At 64.9% G+C, this 17,838-nt stretch overlaps 1 protein-coding gene across 1 annotated transcript in view; it reads right to left on the bottom strand.

Moving 5' to 3' along the window:
* The window catches only part of BAHCC1 (BAH domain and coiled-coil containing 1), a 136,444-nt gene that overhangs the window by 21,451 nt on the left and 97,155 nt on the right, over positions 1 to 17,838 (bottom strand). The window contains exons 2-7 of the mRNA XM_011933294.1: positions 17,168 to 17,347; positions 6,515 to 6,637; positions 1,279 to 3,012; positions 927 to 1,035; positions 347 to 534; positions 76 to 247 (exon numbers count right to left, since the gene is read on the bottom strand). Coding sequence (XP_011788684.1) covers positions 76 to 247; positions 347 to 534; positions 927 to 1,035; positions 1,279 to 3,012; positions 6,515 to 6,637; positions 17,168 to 17,347 — 2,506 coding nt within the window. The remainder of the gene's footprint in view (positions 1 to 75; positions 248 to 346; positions 535 to 926; positions 1,036 to 1,278; positions 3,013 to 6,514; positions 6,638 to 17,167; positions 17,348 to 17,838) is intronic.

Below are 17,838 nucleotides of genomic sequence, written 5' to 3'. Positions count from 1 at the left end.
CCCTCCTGAGCCCTGGCCAGCCCACCCCCAGCTGTCCCTCCTTCCAACAGCCCCCCCAAGTGTGGCAGCCTGGACCAGGGGCCCTTACCAAGTGCGTGGGGGGCGCTGTGGGGTGTGGGCTCTGAGGGCAGGATGACCAGCTGCGTGGGGGCATCCTGGGGAAGGGGGAAGACAGAGGGCACGGGGCCAGCCACAGAGGCGGGGAAGCCGGGGGGCAGGTTCTGGTGCAGGGCAGGGTGCCCCAGGCCTGGGAGGCAGAGGGCACAGTGGTCAGGCCTCCCCCTCTCAGGGACCAGGAGGGAACCCCTGTCAGCCCCAGGCCAGCCCCCACCCTGGGATCACTGACCGTAGGAGTGCCCCCCCATCCACAGGGAGGGGCTGCGGGTGCGGGGCAGCCAGGGGGGATGGGGGTGGGTGTGGGGGGCTGGGTCCCCGCCCAGCTGGCTGCTCTGCATCATGAGGTGGGGGGCCAGGTCCCCTGGGCAGCTGCTCGGTGGGTGGATCCGGGCGAACTCTACGCGGTCTTTGCTGTCCCTGTAAGACCTGGGGCTCAGCCCTGCCACCAGCGCCAATGCCCAGCTCCCCACCCCACCCCCTGCCATCAACCTGGGAGAGAGAACGGGCCCTGGAGGCTCAGGGAAAACCCCAGGCTCCAGCCTCAGTGCTCTGCAGGGCTGACAGGGGGCCCTCTCCTGGCCCCCGAGAGTGGGCAACCTGACTGTTGCAGGGGGTTAGCTGAGACCCCCAACCCAGGGTGAGACCCCAGAAAGGCTCTAGGGGTGGGTAGAAACCCACCCACAGCCAGCCATAGAATCTGCTGCCCCAGCCATGACCACCCTCTTCCTCCACGTGGCTCCAAGTAGGGAGCCCCAAGCCCAAGCGCAGGCCCAGCCCCCACTCCCCAGGGCCACAGGCTCAGCTCTCACTGCAGCAGCAGCTCGCGGCCGGCGAGCCCCAGGCGGTCATCACATAGCCGGGTCCTCTCCTCCTCGGCCTCCAGGTCCAGCGCGTGTGTGGAACGGGGCCCACCGCCAGCTGCACAGGGTCGAGACAGCAGAAAGGAGAGGGTTGGGCGGCCAGGGAGCCACCGGCTAAGGCAAGCAGTGACCCCGCTTTGAGCTCGGGGGCCTGATGCCCTGAGGAGGATCCCCTGGTCCTGGGGCCTTGGAGGGTCTGCCAAGGGCAGGTGTGGGAGTTGGTGAGCAGGGGCGCAGGGCAGGGCCAGCTGGGCATCCTAGACTGGCCCGGCCTGCCTCCCTCTCTGTGCAGGGCCTGTACCTTTGAAAGCGGGGGCAGCCCGGCCCTGCCGCACAGTGTTGGTGCCGTAGGCTGCCTCAGACCGGCTCGCCGTGTCCTTCTGCCGGGCCAAGGCCACTGCGATGCCCACAGGGGGCTGCCGCACCTCCCCGTCACCGTGCATGGTGTCGTGCTCCCGGCTGCGGGCACAGTCCGGCCTCTCCGACTGGCCTGGGGCCTTAGAGGACAGGAACTTTGCTTCCTGCTGGACGCAGCTGGCCTTGAGGCCGCCCAGACCCACCAAGGGTGCCTTCTGGCCCACCGCCAGGGCCTGGCTGCTGTACTTCAGCAGGTTCTTCATGGCCGAGACCTCGTTCGGTGGTGCAGGCAGTTCCTGGGGCAGAAGGGCCGCCTGCTGCAGGCCGCTGCCAAAGGGGTCCAGGTAGGTGCCAGCCTTGCGCTCCTCACTGATGGCCATGGCGGTGCCCGGGCCTGCCTGGACACCCCATGGGGGCAGGTGGGGCCCACTGTAGCCCAGGGATGCCAGCTCCAGGGACTTGCGCTTGGCCTCAGCCCCGATGCCCCCCTGTTCCACCTCAGGGGCCACCAAGTGCTGCTGGTGCCGGATCCGGGCCACCTTCTGTGCCCCCGGGGGGCCGGCTGGGGCTTCCTTGCCAGCAGTCTTCTCTAAAGTGCAGCAGGCCTGGGGGGCCTTCCCGCCCAGCGGGTCCTGGTGACCAGGCCGGGCACAGTCCTGTGAAGAGGTGGGCAACTCGAAGTAGCCGCTTTTGTCCAGACCACCTTTAGGGAGTCCAGGGAAGGAGGCCTCAGGGCCTGCGCTGCTGAGATAGTCTAGGCCCTTTAGCCGGGGGTTGAGGGCCGCCTCGAAGCCCCCAGGCCGCCGCTCGCCCTTGCTCTCAGCCTTCAGGTGGGCATAAGAGACTCCAAAGGGTGCAGCATGGTCGGGGGCCATGGTTCCCTCCAGGTGCCGGTCCTTGCCCTCTCCTGCCACAGCGCAGGCCTCAGTGGCCTGGAAGGGGCGGCCCTTGTCGGCCAGGTGTCCCACAGAAGGCACGAAGGTGGGCCCGCTGGCCTTTAGGTCCCGGGGGACTTTGTCCTGCAGCGGGCAGAGCCCGTCAGGGCCCCCGTGCAGCTGCAGGCAGGGGAAGGAGCCAGCGGCCGTGGTGAGGGGCGGGGGCGGCCCGGCATAGGACGCGGTGTGGTGTAGCATCTGCCGCCGCTCCAGGCACTCGCTGAAGGCCGGCCCGGGCTCCGGGGGGCCTGCTGCCTCCTTCGCACAGCGCCCAGAGTTTGCCACCCCCGCGCCAGGCCGCCCCAGCACGCCCCCCGCACAGCTGGCTAGCGCAGCCCTGCCCATCTCGCCATTGAGCACCTTGGTGTTGAGGAGGCAGGAGGTGAGGTGCTTGGAGCGGCCCTCACAGGCTCCTCGGGGTGCGGGGCCACCCTCCCTGCAGTGCCCGTCAGCTGGCACGGGCAGCACCAGCTTGTGTCGCTCCTTGCCACCGTCCTCCTCTGCCGCCGGCCGCTCCTTGCCCTCTGCCGCCTTGCCTGCCTTCTCTCTGCCCAGCTCCTTGCCCACGAGGAAGCGGTCGAAGTCCTTGGGGCCCTTCTGCAGGGAGCCAGCCTCGCCCCGGTCTCGATCCCGGCTGCAGGAGCCCATGGGGTGGGCAGGGGCGGCCCGGGCCACGCTGGGGAAGTTGTGGTTGGCCGGCAGCAGCGTGGGCTGGGGCGGTAGGTTGCGCAGGTAGAAGTTATCTGTGTGGGAAAGAGCCAAGGTCGATGGGAGGCCTTAGGGGTGAGGCTGGAGGAAGACTCCCTGAGACAGGTGCTCCAGGTGCCTCCCGGACACCAGCTGGCACTGACCCCAGGTTACAGCCTAGGGAAGGTTTTTGCTTTTTTTTTTTTTTTTTGAGATGGAGTCTCGCCCTGTCCTCTGTCGCCCAGGCTGGAGTGCGGTGGCGCGATCTCGGCTCACTGCAAGTTCCACCTCCCGGGTTCACGCCATTCTCCTGCCTCAGCCTCCCGAGCAGCTGGGACTACAGGCGCCCACCACCAGGCCCAGCTAATTTTTTGTATTTTTGGTAGAGACGGGGTTTCACTGTGTTAGCCAGGATGGTCTCAATTTCCTGACCTCGTGATTCGCCCACCTTGGCCTCCCAAAGTGCTGGGATTACAGGTGTGAGCCACCGCACCCGGCCTATTCTTTTATTTTATTTTAGAGACAAGGTTTCACCATGTTGCCCAGGCTGGTCTCCTGAGCTCAAGTGATCATCCGCCTCGGCCTCCCACAGTGTTGGGATTACAGGCGTGAGCCACTGTGCCCGGTCATTTTTTGCTTTTGTTTTTATAAAATTGTAGTGAAATACGGATAACAAAATTTCCCATTTTTGGTGCACAGTTCAGGGGCACTGGGCACATTCCCCCTGCCGTGCAGCCGTCACAAGCATTCGTGGCCAGAACCTCTCACCATCCAGAACTGAAGTTCTGTCCCCGTGAAACACTCGCCCTCTGCCCCCATGTTCAGCCCCCACACCTCAGAGATGGGAGATGCAAACCTGAGGCCAGTCTCCCCCACCTGGCCCAGTGTCAGTAGGGATTTTCGGGGGACACGGGGCAAGCGGTAGATTTTCAGGGGACAGGGGACAGGCAGTGGATTTTCGGGGGACGCAGGGCAGGCAGTGAGTGTTACAGAGCATCCCCGCTGGGTCTTTACAAACAGGCACCAGGACCTTGGAAATCAGGGACAGGTGGCAGGCGCAGTTCCTGGCACCCCCGAAGAGGCGAGGAAGGACAGGCGGTCATGGAGGAGGAGCTCAACCACCTGCCGGACCCCCTGGGAGCTCCCAGCCCCTCGGCCTCTCGTCTGGGTGTCTCAGTCTGGTGGGGCTAGGGTAATGAGTTGAAATGGAGAAAGGCCAGTGGCTCCGGGGGCAGAGAGCAGCAGCTATGCTCACTCTGCCTGGTGGCTGGTGGGTGTCTGGGGGCTCCCTCTGCTGGTCCCTGAAACAGTTGCCCAGCCTGGGCCCTCGGCCTGGGCCCGCCCTTTCCGGCTAGGGTCTGCCCCAAGCTCTCCACACTCCTGGCTGCCCTGGGGGTACCCATCACCCCACAGAGGGGGCCAGATTACCGCCTCTGGGGACCCTGGGGGGGGGCTGTTCCTCTCCACGCCCAGCTGGGTGGGTGGGCAGCAGGGTGGTGCCAAGAGCGGAGGGAGCAGACAAGGGGGGAAACAAAAGAAACATTTGGAACTTGTAAAATTGTCCTCAGGCATGTAAATTCCTTGTCAATTTCCTGCTAATTAGAAACAAGGGGGAAGGGGAGCGGGAAGGGGCTAGCCCCAGCGAAACCTAATTAGCTCCATTTCCAAAACCAAATACTGTTCTTGGACGTAGCTGCACCACAATATTGTGAAAGCCGAGAGGCCTGGCCGGCCCACTGCCCAGAGGGAGTCCCCTGTGCTGGTGGAGGGGCTGGGTTTCTGGGGCTGGGACCAGCCACCTGCCCGCCCTTGACAAACAGTGTCAAAATAACTGCACGTGCCGGGGCTGACGTGGGCCTGGGGGAACGGGGCCTGTGGGGCTGTCCTCTGGGCAGCAGAGCCCCTCAGCCTGCAGCCACAGGAGCTGGGGTGTAGGGTGAGGAGATGGGTTTGGGTGCCTGTCCTGGGTGAGAGCTGCCGGACCCCCTGGGAGCTCCCAGCCCCTGGGTGGGGCTGGTGGTGAGTTCCTGGCCCCCATGCCTGCTCCCCTGCAGCTGGCTGGCACGGGCGAGGCCAAAGCCCTCCTGAGCCTTAGCAACTCTCGGGCTCCTGCAGGTGCGGAGGTGCAGGCCACACAGAGGTCCTGGAGTGAGTGTGAGGTAGGGAGAAGGGGCTGACGGGCAGCCAAGCGACGGTGGGCAGACTGGCCTCAGGTCCCCACCCCTCAGCTCACTCAGAGTTGGGGTCATCATGACCACTCATGAGCACAGGCTCACTGGGGTCCCCCACTCTTCCCTGCAGCGTGTCTAGTCTGCCTCTCAGGCCCTGCAGGGGCTTTCTGGGCCTTTCCTCTGCCGCGACCCGGAGCTCCAGCCCTGAACGCCAGGGCTTCTGGGCTCCCAGGGGCTGTGCGGAAGCTCCCAGGGGATGTGCGGAAGTCCCCACCTCCCTTCTCAACCCCCACAGCCTGGGTGTCCCTCTCCACAGCCGGGACAACGTCCCAGTCTACCTCTCTACACTGACCGCACCCCATGTGTCCAGACACCTCTCAGATCCTCCTGGGGAGACGTCCCAGCCCCTCTGCACTGAGGCAGAACTCACCCCACCATCCAACTGCTTCTCCCAAGGTGCACCCTCCCATAGCCCAGGCCAGAAACTGAGGGTCACCTAGACCCCTCTAGCCCTCCCTGTCCCCAATCCCCCTCCTAGATATCACTGATGCTGGCCCCTGTGGGACCCCCACCCCTGTATTGCTTCTCACTGAAGCCCAGTAACTAACCGAGGGCTTCCTGCTCCAGCCTCCTGGTGTCACCCCAAGGGGAACTTGTTTAAATGCAAATGAGATGTCACCCTACCAACTTGGAGATAAGGACCCACACCCATCCCACCTCCAGCCAGGCCGTCTCGGGGACTCCGGGAGGAACTCGCTGGCACCAGGACTTGGCTCTGCTGGGCCTGCGCTTCCTCTTCCCCAAGGCTCCACCGATTCTGACTTCTCAGCAGACTCTAACTCTGCATCCCTTCTTTGGGAATGCCTGCTGTCAATAGGGTAAGCAGCCCTTCTGTCCACCAGGACACGGGGCTGGGGGGCTGGGCCTCCTGCAGCCCAGCTCTAGCCCAGGCCACTGAGTGTGTAAGCCAGGAAGCGCAGGTTTCTGTGGGCTTCCTCCAGCCCCCACCGGACGTGTCCTCGTCCTGAGCCACCCCACGATCCGGGGGCTGCTTGGGGCTGCAGGGCAAGGCCAGGTCCTGAGGAAGCTGGTGGGACTAGGGGGATAAGGAAGGTGGCACCAGCTCAGCTGCTCCCACCTGAGCAGCGAGAGGTCTTGAGACAGCGTGATCTGGGAACTGAACCTGCGCCTGGGGATGGTCCTGGGCCCCTGGGTTTAAATCCTGAGGGGCAGACCCACCCTCTCCTCTAGCCCCCACCCTGGCGTCGATGACACCTGGTGGGAGGGCTCACCTAGGCTGGTCTTTCCCTTGTGACCCAGAAGCTCCTGCGCCCCCTTCCCACCTCCAGCCTGCCTGCTCCCCACGCCGGCCCCATGCTGCACTTGCCTTTTTGGGTTCCATAGAAACGGTGCTGCCCATAGAGAACGTTGCTGTTTCCATGGTGATCCAAGTGGCTCACGGGTAGGAAGGTGGATGCCAGACTTCCCGAAAATCTGGGGTACCCCGGAGCTAGAGAAGCAAGGAGACCCAGCTGCAGAGGCAACTCCCAGCCCCCGGCCCACACTCGCCCTGACCCCAGGGAGGCAAGAAGCCGGCAGGCAGCCCAGGAGCGATGCCCGGCAGAGCCCAGCACGCTGCCGCCGGGGGGAAATCAACCCGTCAATACATCATATTAACTCTGACTCGACTAATGCTGTCCCTCCGGTGCGGCACAAATTGAATTGCTGATGGGCTGGGGAGAGGGGAGGACGGACGAGGGGGCCTCTGTTCCCTCCCAGCAGCACTCAGGATCACAGAAGCTCCCAGGCTGGGCAAGAAAAGGGACTCCAGGGAAGTTTGGTGGGAGGAGGGGGCACGGTGGACAGACACTGCGCCAAGGTCCTGCCCAAAGGACAGCCAGGCCCGGACTTGGCCAAGGCAGGCCCCAGGGCCCAGTGGACAGCCCAGGCCAGGGACCAGTGCTGCTGGGGTGTGGCCAGCCTCCCCCGACCCTGGCTGGAGGTCACAGGTGTGTCCATCCGACGCCGAGTTCCCACCGTGGCCAGGCCTCTTCCGGCTCTGAGATCTGCACAGGGTGGGGAGGGGATGGGGCCAAAGAGTTCCTTGCACAGGCCCCAGCCCCCAAACCCCAGGCGGTGACTCCAAGTCATGCCAGACAGGCCCCTCTCTAGGCTAAGGGGTCTGTCTGTCCCTCAAGGCAGCCACATTTCTGAGCAACCTGCCCCTGCCCAATACAGGAAAGCCAGCCACACCCAGCCACCCATGCGGCTGGCCCTGGGCCTTGGGACAGCTCTGGTTGTGTGGGGCACACTTGCCCCCACCCAAGGGGTGAAGCACAGCTGGCAGGTCAGGACAGGGCTGAGCACGGCCTGGGAGGCCTGCAGGCACCAGAACCCAGCCCAAGGGCTGCAGAGAGCATGTCTGCCGGGCATCAGAGACACCAGTCACAAGGAGTGTGGTTTCTGGTTCCCCAGCAGGAACCCGGGCCACGGGCAGAGTTCTCAGATTCAGACCTGCCCAGCCCCAGCCCCAGCCCCGCATGCAGTCCCGGTGGTGCTGGTGCTGGCCGGCCCACCGTAGCAGCTGCCTGAACGTGAGGGCCGAGGGGTGGCTGTGGTTGGGTGTCTGACAGCCCTCTACAGGCCTGAGGAGAAGACATTTGAGGCAGCAACCTACAGCTTCAACCTGCCAGAATGAACGCAGCTGGGTGGGGCAGGACGGCGGGGGCCTCACCTTCTAAAACTCCTGCTCTGAATCTTTCCTGGAAAACGGGCCCCTGAGTCCAACTGGTGCACCCCACACCCCAATCCCACTGGGACCCCCAGCAGTGGCAGGCACCACCCAGCTACCGTTCGATCTTCTCTGGGGCTCAGTGGATCCCAGGGAAATCTGTGGAGCTTGAGCCCCAGGAGATGCTCCAGGAAACCCAAGCTCTGGGTCACCAGCTCCAAGCATGCACCCCACACCCATCCCATCTGGAGTCTTGTGCAGGGCATGAGCACAGGGAAGGCTCTGGGAAGTCCTGAGACACAGAAGCCTGCTTGACAGGGCGAAGTCCCATCTCCCTGTGAGGCCGCACATCCCAGGCCAAGTCTGGGGACCTGGGGAAGGCGCCCTGGCCCTGGTGCGGCCCTGCAGCTGAGGACCTGGGCCTGAGGCTCGAGCCTGGCCGACTGGCCTGGTCTGTGTGGGAGCTGCATCTGGAGCAGCTGTTTACCAGATTGAACTCTGCTCCTGGAAGACTTGACCAAAGCTGAGAGGGACTGGGTGGGAACGAACTGGGGCGGGGGTAGGGGAGTGGCAGGGCAAGGGGCAGGGCCTTGGGGGGCACTGGCTAAACCTCCGCAGCTGTCCCCCTTTAATTGGCTGCTGTTAAATGTTTTACGAGGCCTCGTTTTGGTAAACAGAAGTCTGTAAATTCCTCCTTCCCAGACACCGTTTCCCAGGCACGGAGCCCCTGTCCCCCAGTCCATCCACTCGGTGGGGGGAGCAGCACTCAGCTGGCCGAGGAGTGGGCTCCTTCCCGCCGGTCCCCTCTGCGGGCAGCTGAGGGTGGGCAGCTATGCATGTCCCTCAGCTGCTGGGCCTTGACTGGTGGCCCCTGGGCTAGGGAGCAGGGCAGCATTAGTCAGGGCCCTAAGACCAAAGGCCTGGCTGCTGCCCCCATCCTTTCCTGCTCAGTCCCCACCTCTGAGGCCCCAGAGGGGAAGTTAGGGAGCGGGAGGAGGAGGGAGTGGGGAGATGGGATGCAGGGGCAGGGAGCAGAGACGGAGGGGCTGGGGTGCCGGAGAGGCCCAGCTGGCAGGGTGGGGTCATCTTTGGGCAGGGGGCAGAGAGAGGAAGGGAAGAGGTCCTCCTAGCCCAGCGACGGAAAGCCCCTTTCTCTTTCCCAACAAGACTGTACTCTCAAAACTGAAAAAGAAAATAAAAAAAATGATTTTCATGAATCAGAGCAGCTGTTTTGAGACCAGAAGCCAGAAGGCAGGGCTGCTGCGGCTGGGCCGGGGACACACCGGCGTCCTGGAAGGGGCTGCCACTGAGGAGTGGGGGTGGTGGTCCTGGGGAAGGCTCCAGGGGGACCGCAGAGGCCCCAGATGGCATGGAGGAGACACTCCAGGGCCAGAGACCAAGAGGGCTCAGCCAGCAGGGCCTCGGGGCACATGAGACCAGAGCCAGAGGTCCTCAACTGCAAGTTCCTGCTAGAATGCCAGGGCCCCAGAACCTCCCCTTCCCACACCCCTTTGAGACGGGAGCTTTTATGATCACCCCAGCAGACAAGGGCAAGCCCTAGGCTAAACGAACCTCCCAGAGAAGCGGGCAGGACTCAGGCTGCTGGTGCCCTCAGAGCCTGGCAGAGTGTGGGGAAGAACCCTGGGGGCAGTGGGGGTTCCACCGAGGTCCCCACATCCTGCCCCTGCTACTGTGGCGGGCAAGAGACTCCAAACTCAGTCCTGTGATGGGATGGACTGCAGGAGACAGAGGCTCAAGGTCACAAGCACCTGATGGGTGAGTAAAGCCAGGAGGCCACACATGGGCTTGGCAGGGGCACAATGGCCACATCCCCAGACCCCTCCCAACCTCCCCCAGGCCTGAGCTCACCATGTCTGGGGAGGTCAAGGGTTGCAGGTAGGAGGCCTGTGGTGTGGGCAGGAGGAGAGACAGTGGGCAGTCGGGGGGGGGGGTCAAGGCTGTCCCTGGGCAGGGCTGAAGGACAGAAGAATGGGAGGGCACAGTGCCAAGAAATGGGGGCTGGGGGCAGCCAGGCGTGAGGGGACCCTTCCTCTCCTCCTGCCCACCTGGAGAAGGGAAGCCTGAAGGCTTCTCACCCCTGGGGAGAGAGAAGCAGCCCCCACCCACGGCACACAGGGCCTGGCCCAGTGTCTCTGCTCACACCAGCCCTGGCTGCCTGCCGGGCACCCCCACTCTAGGCACCTCATTTCCCTCATCCCTCCTGCATTCTGACACATTTTCCCAGCAGCCCAGCGCATCGAGGCCCTGCCCTCTCCAGGCCAGCCCTGCGCCTTCCTCCTCTTGCCAGACTGGAGAGGTGGCCACAACCCACCCCCCAGGGAACATCCCTGTGGTAGAAGACCGGGGGGCTGTTCCTGGGTCTCTCAGGATGCTGGACTTGGGGTGTCTTCACGGTCAGGTCTAGGAGGGAGGACACCAGCCAGCAGAGGGACTGAGATCACCCGGGGGGGTCAGGGGACTTCCCACTGCAGGGTCACCCAGGGAGCTCCGCTTGGGGCCACGGAGCTCAGGGCCCGGATGCTGCAGGCTTAGCAAACTTCTGGGGGTGCTGAAGTACACCTCGAGCACCCTGCCCCAGCCCCCACGCCTTTGATGACCAAACCTTGGGCAGCGGACACCCCACCATCCTGACAAACAGCAGTGCCTCCTCCCTGGGGGAAGCACCGGGCACCTGCGTCAGCCACGCCGGCCTCCCACGGCTGAGCCTCGACCTGTCTCCCACTGTGGTACCACTTCGGCTCCCACACGCACCTGGACGGGTGGGCAGTGGGTCACGCAGCCAACGGGGCGTGGCCCCAGGCCTGAAATCTGCACGTGGCAGCCAGCCTGGGAGGCCTGGGGAACGTGGGAGGCTCTGGGGACTGTCTGAAATGTCCACCGTCCAGTAAGGGCCCATCCTCCGGGCTCCGAAGCAGACAACCCTCCCCCGCCTCCTGCCAAGTCTGCCAAATCCCCTGTTACTCCTCCCACGGGGAGTCCCGGGAGACCCCTGGCCTGGCAAGTGGTCCCTGCTCTTCTTGTGACCCCATACGTCCCCCGTCACGTAGGATGTCCCTGCCTCCCTGCCACGTAGCCACATGCATGAGGCTCAGCCTGGCCTCCACCAGCCCGCAACGCGGCACTGGCTTTTCAGGGGACACCCCCTTCACTCAGGTGTCAGTGGGTTTCAGGTGCAGAGCACGGGTCTACCTGATGACTGCCAGGCCACAAGTGCTGGGCTGACACGGATTCTGAAACCCTGTCCGCATGCGGCACACAAAGCACTGTAGTCGACTGATGATGCCTGCCCTGGGCACAGGAGGGGCCTCGGTGGGCTGATGATCCTGCCCTGGGCACAGGAGGGGCCTTAGTGGTGACCGCAGCTGCAGGCAGTTCTCACTCCCACTCTAGGGCTGGAAGGGCCTACAACCTTCCAGTGGCCCGTCCCTAGTCCCGTCTGCTCTCTGCCGAACACCCCGCTCCTACACACAGGCCCCTCACCCCAGGTGGGCAGACCCCTGGGCGTCCAGGCTGGGTTTCAAAGTGCAGCTCCCGGGTCATGAGTGGTTGGTGGGGGGGTATGGCAGGAGATTCCTTCTTGGAGCTGGACTGCCCCATCCCTGGGGCCCCCTGAGGCTGGGGAAGCAAGCTCAGCCCCTTCCCCATCCACAGGCCTGCAGGGAACTGGCCCAAGTGGTGACCCATAGCTGCCTCAGGGGCAGGCCGGGCCAGCTCTGTCTGTTCCTAGGCTAAGAGCAGGGGCAGGTGCCAGGTTCCCATGGGAGCCTCTAGAACAAACGCAGCGAGCAGCCTGCCCAGGATCCAGGCACCAACCCCACAGGAAGGAGCACATAGGGTGGGCCCGGGGATGGCAGGGAGCGTGGGTCCAGGGCTGCGGCCGTCCTCAAACCACGGGAGGTAATGGACAATCCTCACAGTGTGGAGCTAAAAGCAACCGCACGACCCCCACAGCCTTCGCTGGCACCCTGGACAGCAGCTCTGGCTGCCAGCGAACTCCCTCCTGCCTGCCACCGGGACCTTCCTCACGTTCTCCAGGCAGCGTCCTTGACATGCAGGTCACGGCCCCCGGGCCACAGGCACACCACCAGCCAGCCCGACACACAGGCACACAGTGGACGGTGCACCTGCCGGGGTGGCTGCACCCCCTCCGGTCAGGTCCAGGGATGTCAGCCCAGGAAGGTCGCACCCCACCCCCAGTGACCAAGGCCACTGGCCCCAGCAGTGGACAGCTGCCGCCGGACACGGGAGGGAAGGTGCTCTCTGTGCCTGTATCACATGGGGTCTGGACAGCTGTTCTCACTGGTGTGGCAGATGGAGAAACTGAGGCTGGGCGTGTGCACTCGAGGCTAAGGCAGCTCTGGGTCTGTGAAGACCCCTGCCCTGCCCACCTGCTCTGCACATGGCAGGGGCCCATGCCGCATCCGCCACAGTCCCGCCCTGTCCTGCGGTGCCTGGGTGTGGGCAGGGCCTTGGGTGCAGCCTCCTAGGTCCCAGAGCAGCCTCTAGCCCAAGTCCCTGGCCAAGTCCCTGCCTCTTAGACAGCAGAAGGGGCACCCACTCCAAAGCACGGCAGGTCAGAGAGCAGGGAGAGGGTGAGGGGACAGGCTCTCAGTCACACAAAAGCCTCAGCCTCAGTTTCCTCACCTGTAAAATGGGCGCAAGCGCCACTGTGCTGTGCGGCGTTGCCAAAGGGAGGCAGGTGCCGTCCCAGGGCCAGGCTTATGACAGAAGTGTTGTCATCCTGCCCAACCTCGAGCCTGGGCTGGCCCTGGGAACCCTGCAGCTGCAGGGACCAGGCCCTTTATCCAAACCAGGGTTGGTCCTCTCCCCAACCTCCCTGGGGCTCAGGTTCTACCACCTGGGATGCCCCTACCCTGGCTTCCCCAGGCCTGTGTCTCCCCCAGCCACCTCCATACAGTGCTCTGCCAGGTGTGGACCTGGGTACTGGTCACCATGGCCATGAGATGAAACCCCTGCCCTCAACAGTGACTAGCAGCACTCAGCCAGGCCGTGAACATGACATTCACAAAGTCTTAGCGGGCTGGGGTTCAGGAACTGCCAGGGCCTGAGGATGGACTCTAGTGGGGACAGGAGGGCAGGGCAGCTGGCCAGGGCAGGCCATGGTGAGGGGCCGAGGGTTTGGGAGGGCTGGCTCCAGAAAGCCACAGGATGCCTCCAGAGTGGGGAGGCCCTCTGGCTGCGAGAAGCTGGCTGGAGGGGGGTCACAGACCTGGATGGGGCAGCCGCCCTCTGGCTGCAAGAAGCTGGCCAGAGGTAGCCAGTCTGGCAGAGCCCTTCTACCCCAATGCCGGGATCCCCACCCTGTCCTCCCATCCCCACGCTGGGATCCCCACGCTGTCCCCTCCATCCCCACACCAGGACGCCCATGCTGTCCCTTGCATCCCAGGGGAGCCAGCTTGTCCTCACTGGCCCAACTCTCCCTCGCACATGGGAGGGGACAGCAGGTCCAGGCAGGGCAAGGGCTCCCCCTCCCCTGCATAGATGTGGGAGGCCTGGAGTGGGCCCAGGTAGAAACGTCAGTGCTGGGGTGGTCAGCGGGCCTGTGGGGGACAGGTCAAGAGGCCGTTTTAGCCACTGAGGAAACCGAGGCCGGGAGAGGAAGGAATTGCTGACGGGGTCTGGGAGGAAGTAGCGGGTCCTGGGCAGGCATCACAGGAAGGATGGAGCTGGGGCCGCAGCAGCTCTGAGGGCACTCAGGGTGGGTGGAGGCTGGTGGGATCTCTATCCTTCAAACAGATGTGGTCCCAGCTCCTGCTCACTCCCAGCAGCACCAGCGAATCCTGAGACCTCAGAGGGGATGAAGGGGACAGGGGGGCAGCCGGCAGGATGTAGGAAGCTTCTGTCGGCAGGGAGCACTGCGCATGCGTAGCCCCGTGGCCAGGCCCGGTGAGAGGTGGCCGCTGGGCGGGGCGTGGTTCTGACCAAGAGGCTGGCCAGGCAGACAGCCAGCGTGTGTGTGTGCCTGTCGCTGCCAGGGCTCCCCTCAGGTGGCACAAGACACCACGCGTGGCCTCAGTGGGCGGCTCAGCAGCCCCTGCCCCCACCCTTCCCAGCTGAGCCCCCCAGGAACAGAATCCTCTTTCATTGGCCCTGTGGGTGGTCCTGGCCCGGCAGCTGGGGGGCGCGGTGGGGAGGGAGGGGACCAGGCCTGCCGACAATAGGACCAGCTGTGCGTGCCTCCACCCCCGCTCTCACCCACCCAGGACAGGCTGGCTGACAGAAGCTCACCTCTGCCCCTGGCCAGTTCCGCTGCCCACCCCACCCAAAGCCCCAGGGAGGCCCACCGCTGGTGGCAGCCCAAGCCTCATGTGAGCTGTGGGCTGGGAGGAGCTGAACAGGCCAGATGTTCCAGGCGGCTCCTCCAGCTCCAGGCTGCCTCTGCTGCACCCCCGGCTGCTCCCCCAGGGAAGCTCCAGGGGCTGCCCTGCAGATGGGGAGAGAGGAGGCCCTGCCTGGCGTCGGGGGGTTCCTGGGGCTACCCCAACCTGGGTTCCTGCTGGCTTGCCCCATCCTGGCCTCCCTGCCCTCAACGAAAGCCCTGGGCTAGGGAGGGGGTGGCAAGCTGGCCTGGCGGGGCACTTGCCTCCTGCCCATCCTGGGCCACTGGAAGGATACGTGAGCGAGGCCAACCGCCCAGGCAGCCCGCTGTGCCTGCTGGCCCCCACTCTCCAGCCGAGTCGCGTGCCCCCCGCCCACCTCGCTCCCCTTCCCCCATGAACACACACGGCAGGGAAACAGGCCCTGCGCATGGGAGCCAGCTGGCACCCTGTCAAACTAGCAGCCAGGCATGCTGCCCGGGCAGCCAGCCAGCCTCTCACCCTGGCCCGCCCGCCCTGGCCTCTGCCGCTCAGCTCAGTGCGGCAGCTCCATGTGGTCTGTCGGGGAGCACGGCTGCGTGGCAGGGAACCCCTGCAGGGAGGGGAGGGGATCCCGGGGGGGTGGGGCAACTGAAGGCAGCGCAGGGGACAGCAAGCCGGAGCACAGGCCTCAGAGGTGTGTGACCTTGGAGGCTCTGCCACCCTCGGGGGGTACCCACACCTATCCCTTAGCCCCGGGTGGGCCCTGCATTCTGGGGCCCAGGCGGGCGGCTCAGAGGCTACGCCCCGCGTCCTCTTGTCCTGCCTCCACCTGTGCTGGTCCACCCAGACCACTGTCCCGCACACGTGCCCGCCCCAACCTGACACGGATGGCGGGAGATGCATCTCGCCCAGCCAGGGTGCCAGGGGCCCAGCAGGCTAGACAGGTGAACCTCCTCGGTGTGACACAGCCAGGGCCACCATGGGCACAGTCCTCTCCTCCTGCTCAGGCCGCCCCTGCCCGGAGGAGCTACTTCCCTGGGATGCAGACAGAAGGGGCTCAGGAACCCAGACGCCAGGGGCTCATGTCGACCCTTGTGGCAGGACACGGGTCTCCCACCCAGCCAGGGGGACTCCCAGGGGCTTGGGAGCAGACGGAACCCGCTGATGCCGGGCCCCACGTGAGGGGCTGAGAGGTGGTGGGGTCCCCGGGGTGGATGTGGTCAGCTCCGCCCAGGCAGCCGTTGGCACGAGGGGAAGTGAGTGTCTAGAGGCCGTTGTGGGTGCCGTCTGCCTGTGGGCCACCGCACACCCACCCTCTGAGCAGCCCCCAGAGGGGCGGGACGGGGGCTCCAAGGCAGGTGGTGCTACCCGCAAACGGCCCTCCTTGCTGCTGGGGTCCCCCAGGGTGGGCAGAGGGAGTGGAATAGCAGCTCTCTCCTGGTGCAGAGAACACTGGAGATGGGTTGGTGCCACTTCTGGGCCCTGACTAGGTCCTAGGTGGATCTGTGCACCTGTGGCTGGGCCAGGGCCAGGCAGCAGCCGTTGCGTCTGTTGTGGGGGGGTTCACCACGGCTGCCGCAGGCGTCCCCTTCCTGCTCCCCCCATGCCAGGCCACCCTCCTCCCTCCCAAAGACATCCTGGGAGCCAGATGCTGTGGCTGGCGGGGGCGTTTGCCCACAGACACAGAAGGCTGAGGCGGGGTAGGGGGTATGAGCCAGGAAGGCGGGGCCCCCACAGCCAGCCCGGGAGCCATGGCCAAGCCTGGTCTCCCCTCCAGGAGGCCGCTAGGAGTACAGGGGTGGGAGGAAGGGGCAGGGGAGTCTGGACCGAGGACCCCATGCTGTCCACGACATCTCAAGGTAGCGGCCTCCCCTGCACCCAGGAAGAGGTTGTTCCTTGTCGCCTGCCCAACATGTGCGCCCTGCGCCGAAAGCCCAGATTATTTCAGCAACTGCCCCTCACTCGTCACCTGTTCTGCTTGGAAAACAGCCCCTTTCTTGCTGCACAAAGAGAGGTTTCTCTGCTTCCAGCAGTGCCGGGTGCTAATCTCCCTGCCTGGAGCGGGGCGGTGGCGTGGTGTGTGGGTCCGCAGCGCTCTGTAAACACGACGCCCGCCGCTCAGCAGTCATTGAGTTACGGCAGCACCGGGTGCCAGGAGCAGAGAGCCCTGTGTGCCCGCTGCCAACTGCAATTACCTCTCTGCGTGCCAGCCGCGGGGGGCGGGGGGAGCTTAACCCTTCCCACACTGCAGGGTTGGGGTAGCCGAGGGAATACCAGCAACTGTGGGCCCAGGGACATGGGGGCCCAGGGCCGCCGCCTAGGCTGCAGGGCAAGGGGTCTGAGCAAGCAAGGGGATCCGGGCAGGGGTGCCCTGCCAGGGAAAGGCCGGGGGGCCTCCAGGGGCCTCCTGCTGGCCAGGCAGCCTGAGAGTAGCCAGTATTCGTGAGGTGCCTACTGTGTGCCCAGGGCTGTGTCCCATGGGGAGGCAGGTGGCCTGGGAGGAACTCTTTGTCCTGGGCCAGGCCCCAGGGTGGCAGCCTGTGTGCACTGACAGCTCTCCCCGCCCCCTCCCCTCCCGGCTGGCAGATCTGGAGCCCACCTCCTAGCATGTGGGGAAGTGGGGCGCGGCCACTGTGAGGGTGAGCCCAGCCTGGCCGGCCCAGCTGTACTCCACATTTTCTCAGCTCCCCAGAGCCCCTCCTGGCTCCCCCGTTCCCCCTTGCTGCCCATCTGGAGCACACATCTGGTCAGGACCACTGCTGAACAGGCTGCCCTTGTTTCCAACCAATCACCACGTCCCCCGGGGCTTCCTCGGCAGGGAGGCAGCCTCACCAGAGCCTGCTTGTCAACGTCCACCGGCCAGGTTCCCACTGCCCTCGTGGGAGCCCCTCACCTGCCCCTGGCCCGGGCACCAGGGTCAGTCTCTTGGCCACCAGGGCATCGCTGAGAGCCCAGTCTGCCAACTTACCTTCGTGGGAGTGGGAGAACCAGATCTGGGAGGTGGCAGGGTGGGAGCCACCGTAGGCCTGCTCAGAGGGGGAGGAGCTGGGGCCGCTGGGGTGCGTGGAGGCTGCCGAGCCCAGGCTGCTGGAGAGGAAACTGCCCATGAAAGAAGAGGCCGGAGAACTTCCCATCAGGCGGCTGCTGGCTGTGGACACAGGGCAAGAGTGAGTCTGGGGGCAGGTCCCAGGGTGTGGCCTGAGGCAGGGCAGGGGCAACACCCCAGCCCTTCTCCATGGGGGACTCTCAGCCGCAATCTCCCCCTGGAGTCTTTGTCTTTCAATATCCAAGAAACCGGTGATGGGAAAGGCTGCCCACATAGGCCTTTGGCAGCCACACGCAGAGTCCTGAGTCTTTTGGTGCCTCAGGTGTCCCGGTACTGACACCCTCCTCCTGGTTCAAAACCCAAGAAAGTCATCTTTGTTACAACCACATCACCACCACCACCAGCCACATCACCTACCACTATCACCCCCAACCACATCACCCACCACTATCACCCCCAACCACATCACCCACCACCATCACCCCCAACCACATCATCCACCACCATCACCCCCAACCACATACCCACCACTATCACCCCCAACCACATCACCCACCACCATCACCCCCAACAATATCATCACCACCATCACC

The sequence above is a fragment of the Colobus angolensis genome, unplaced genomic scaffold, assembly GCF_000951035.1.
Source record: "Colobus angolensis palliatus isolate OR3802 unplaced genomic scaffold, Cang.pa_1.0 Scaffold1, whole genome shotgun sequence".
In the NCBI taxonomy this organism is placed as follows: Eukaryota; Metazoa; Chordata; class Mammalia; order Primates; family Cercopithecidae; genus Colobus; species Colobus angolensis.
Note: the sequence above shows the minus strand (reverse complement) of the source record. Positions and strands in the feature narration are given on the sequence as shown.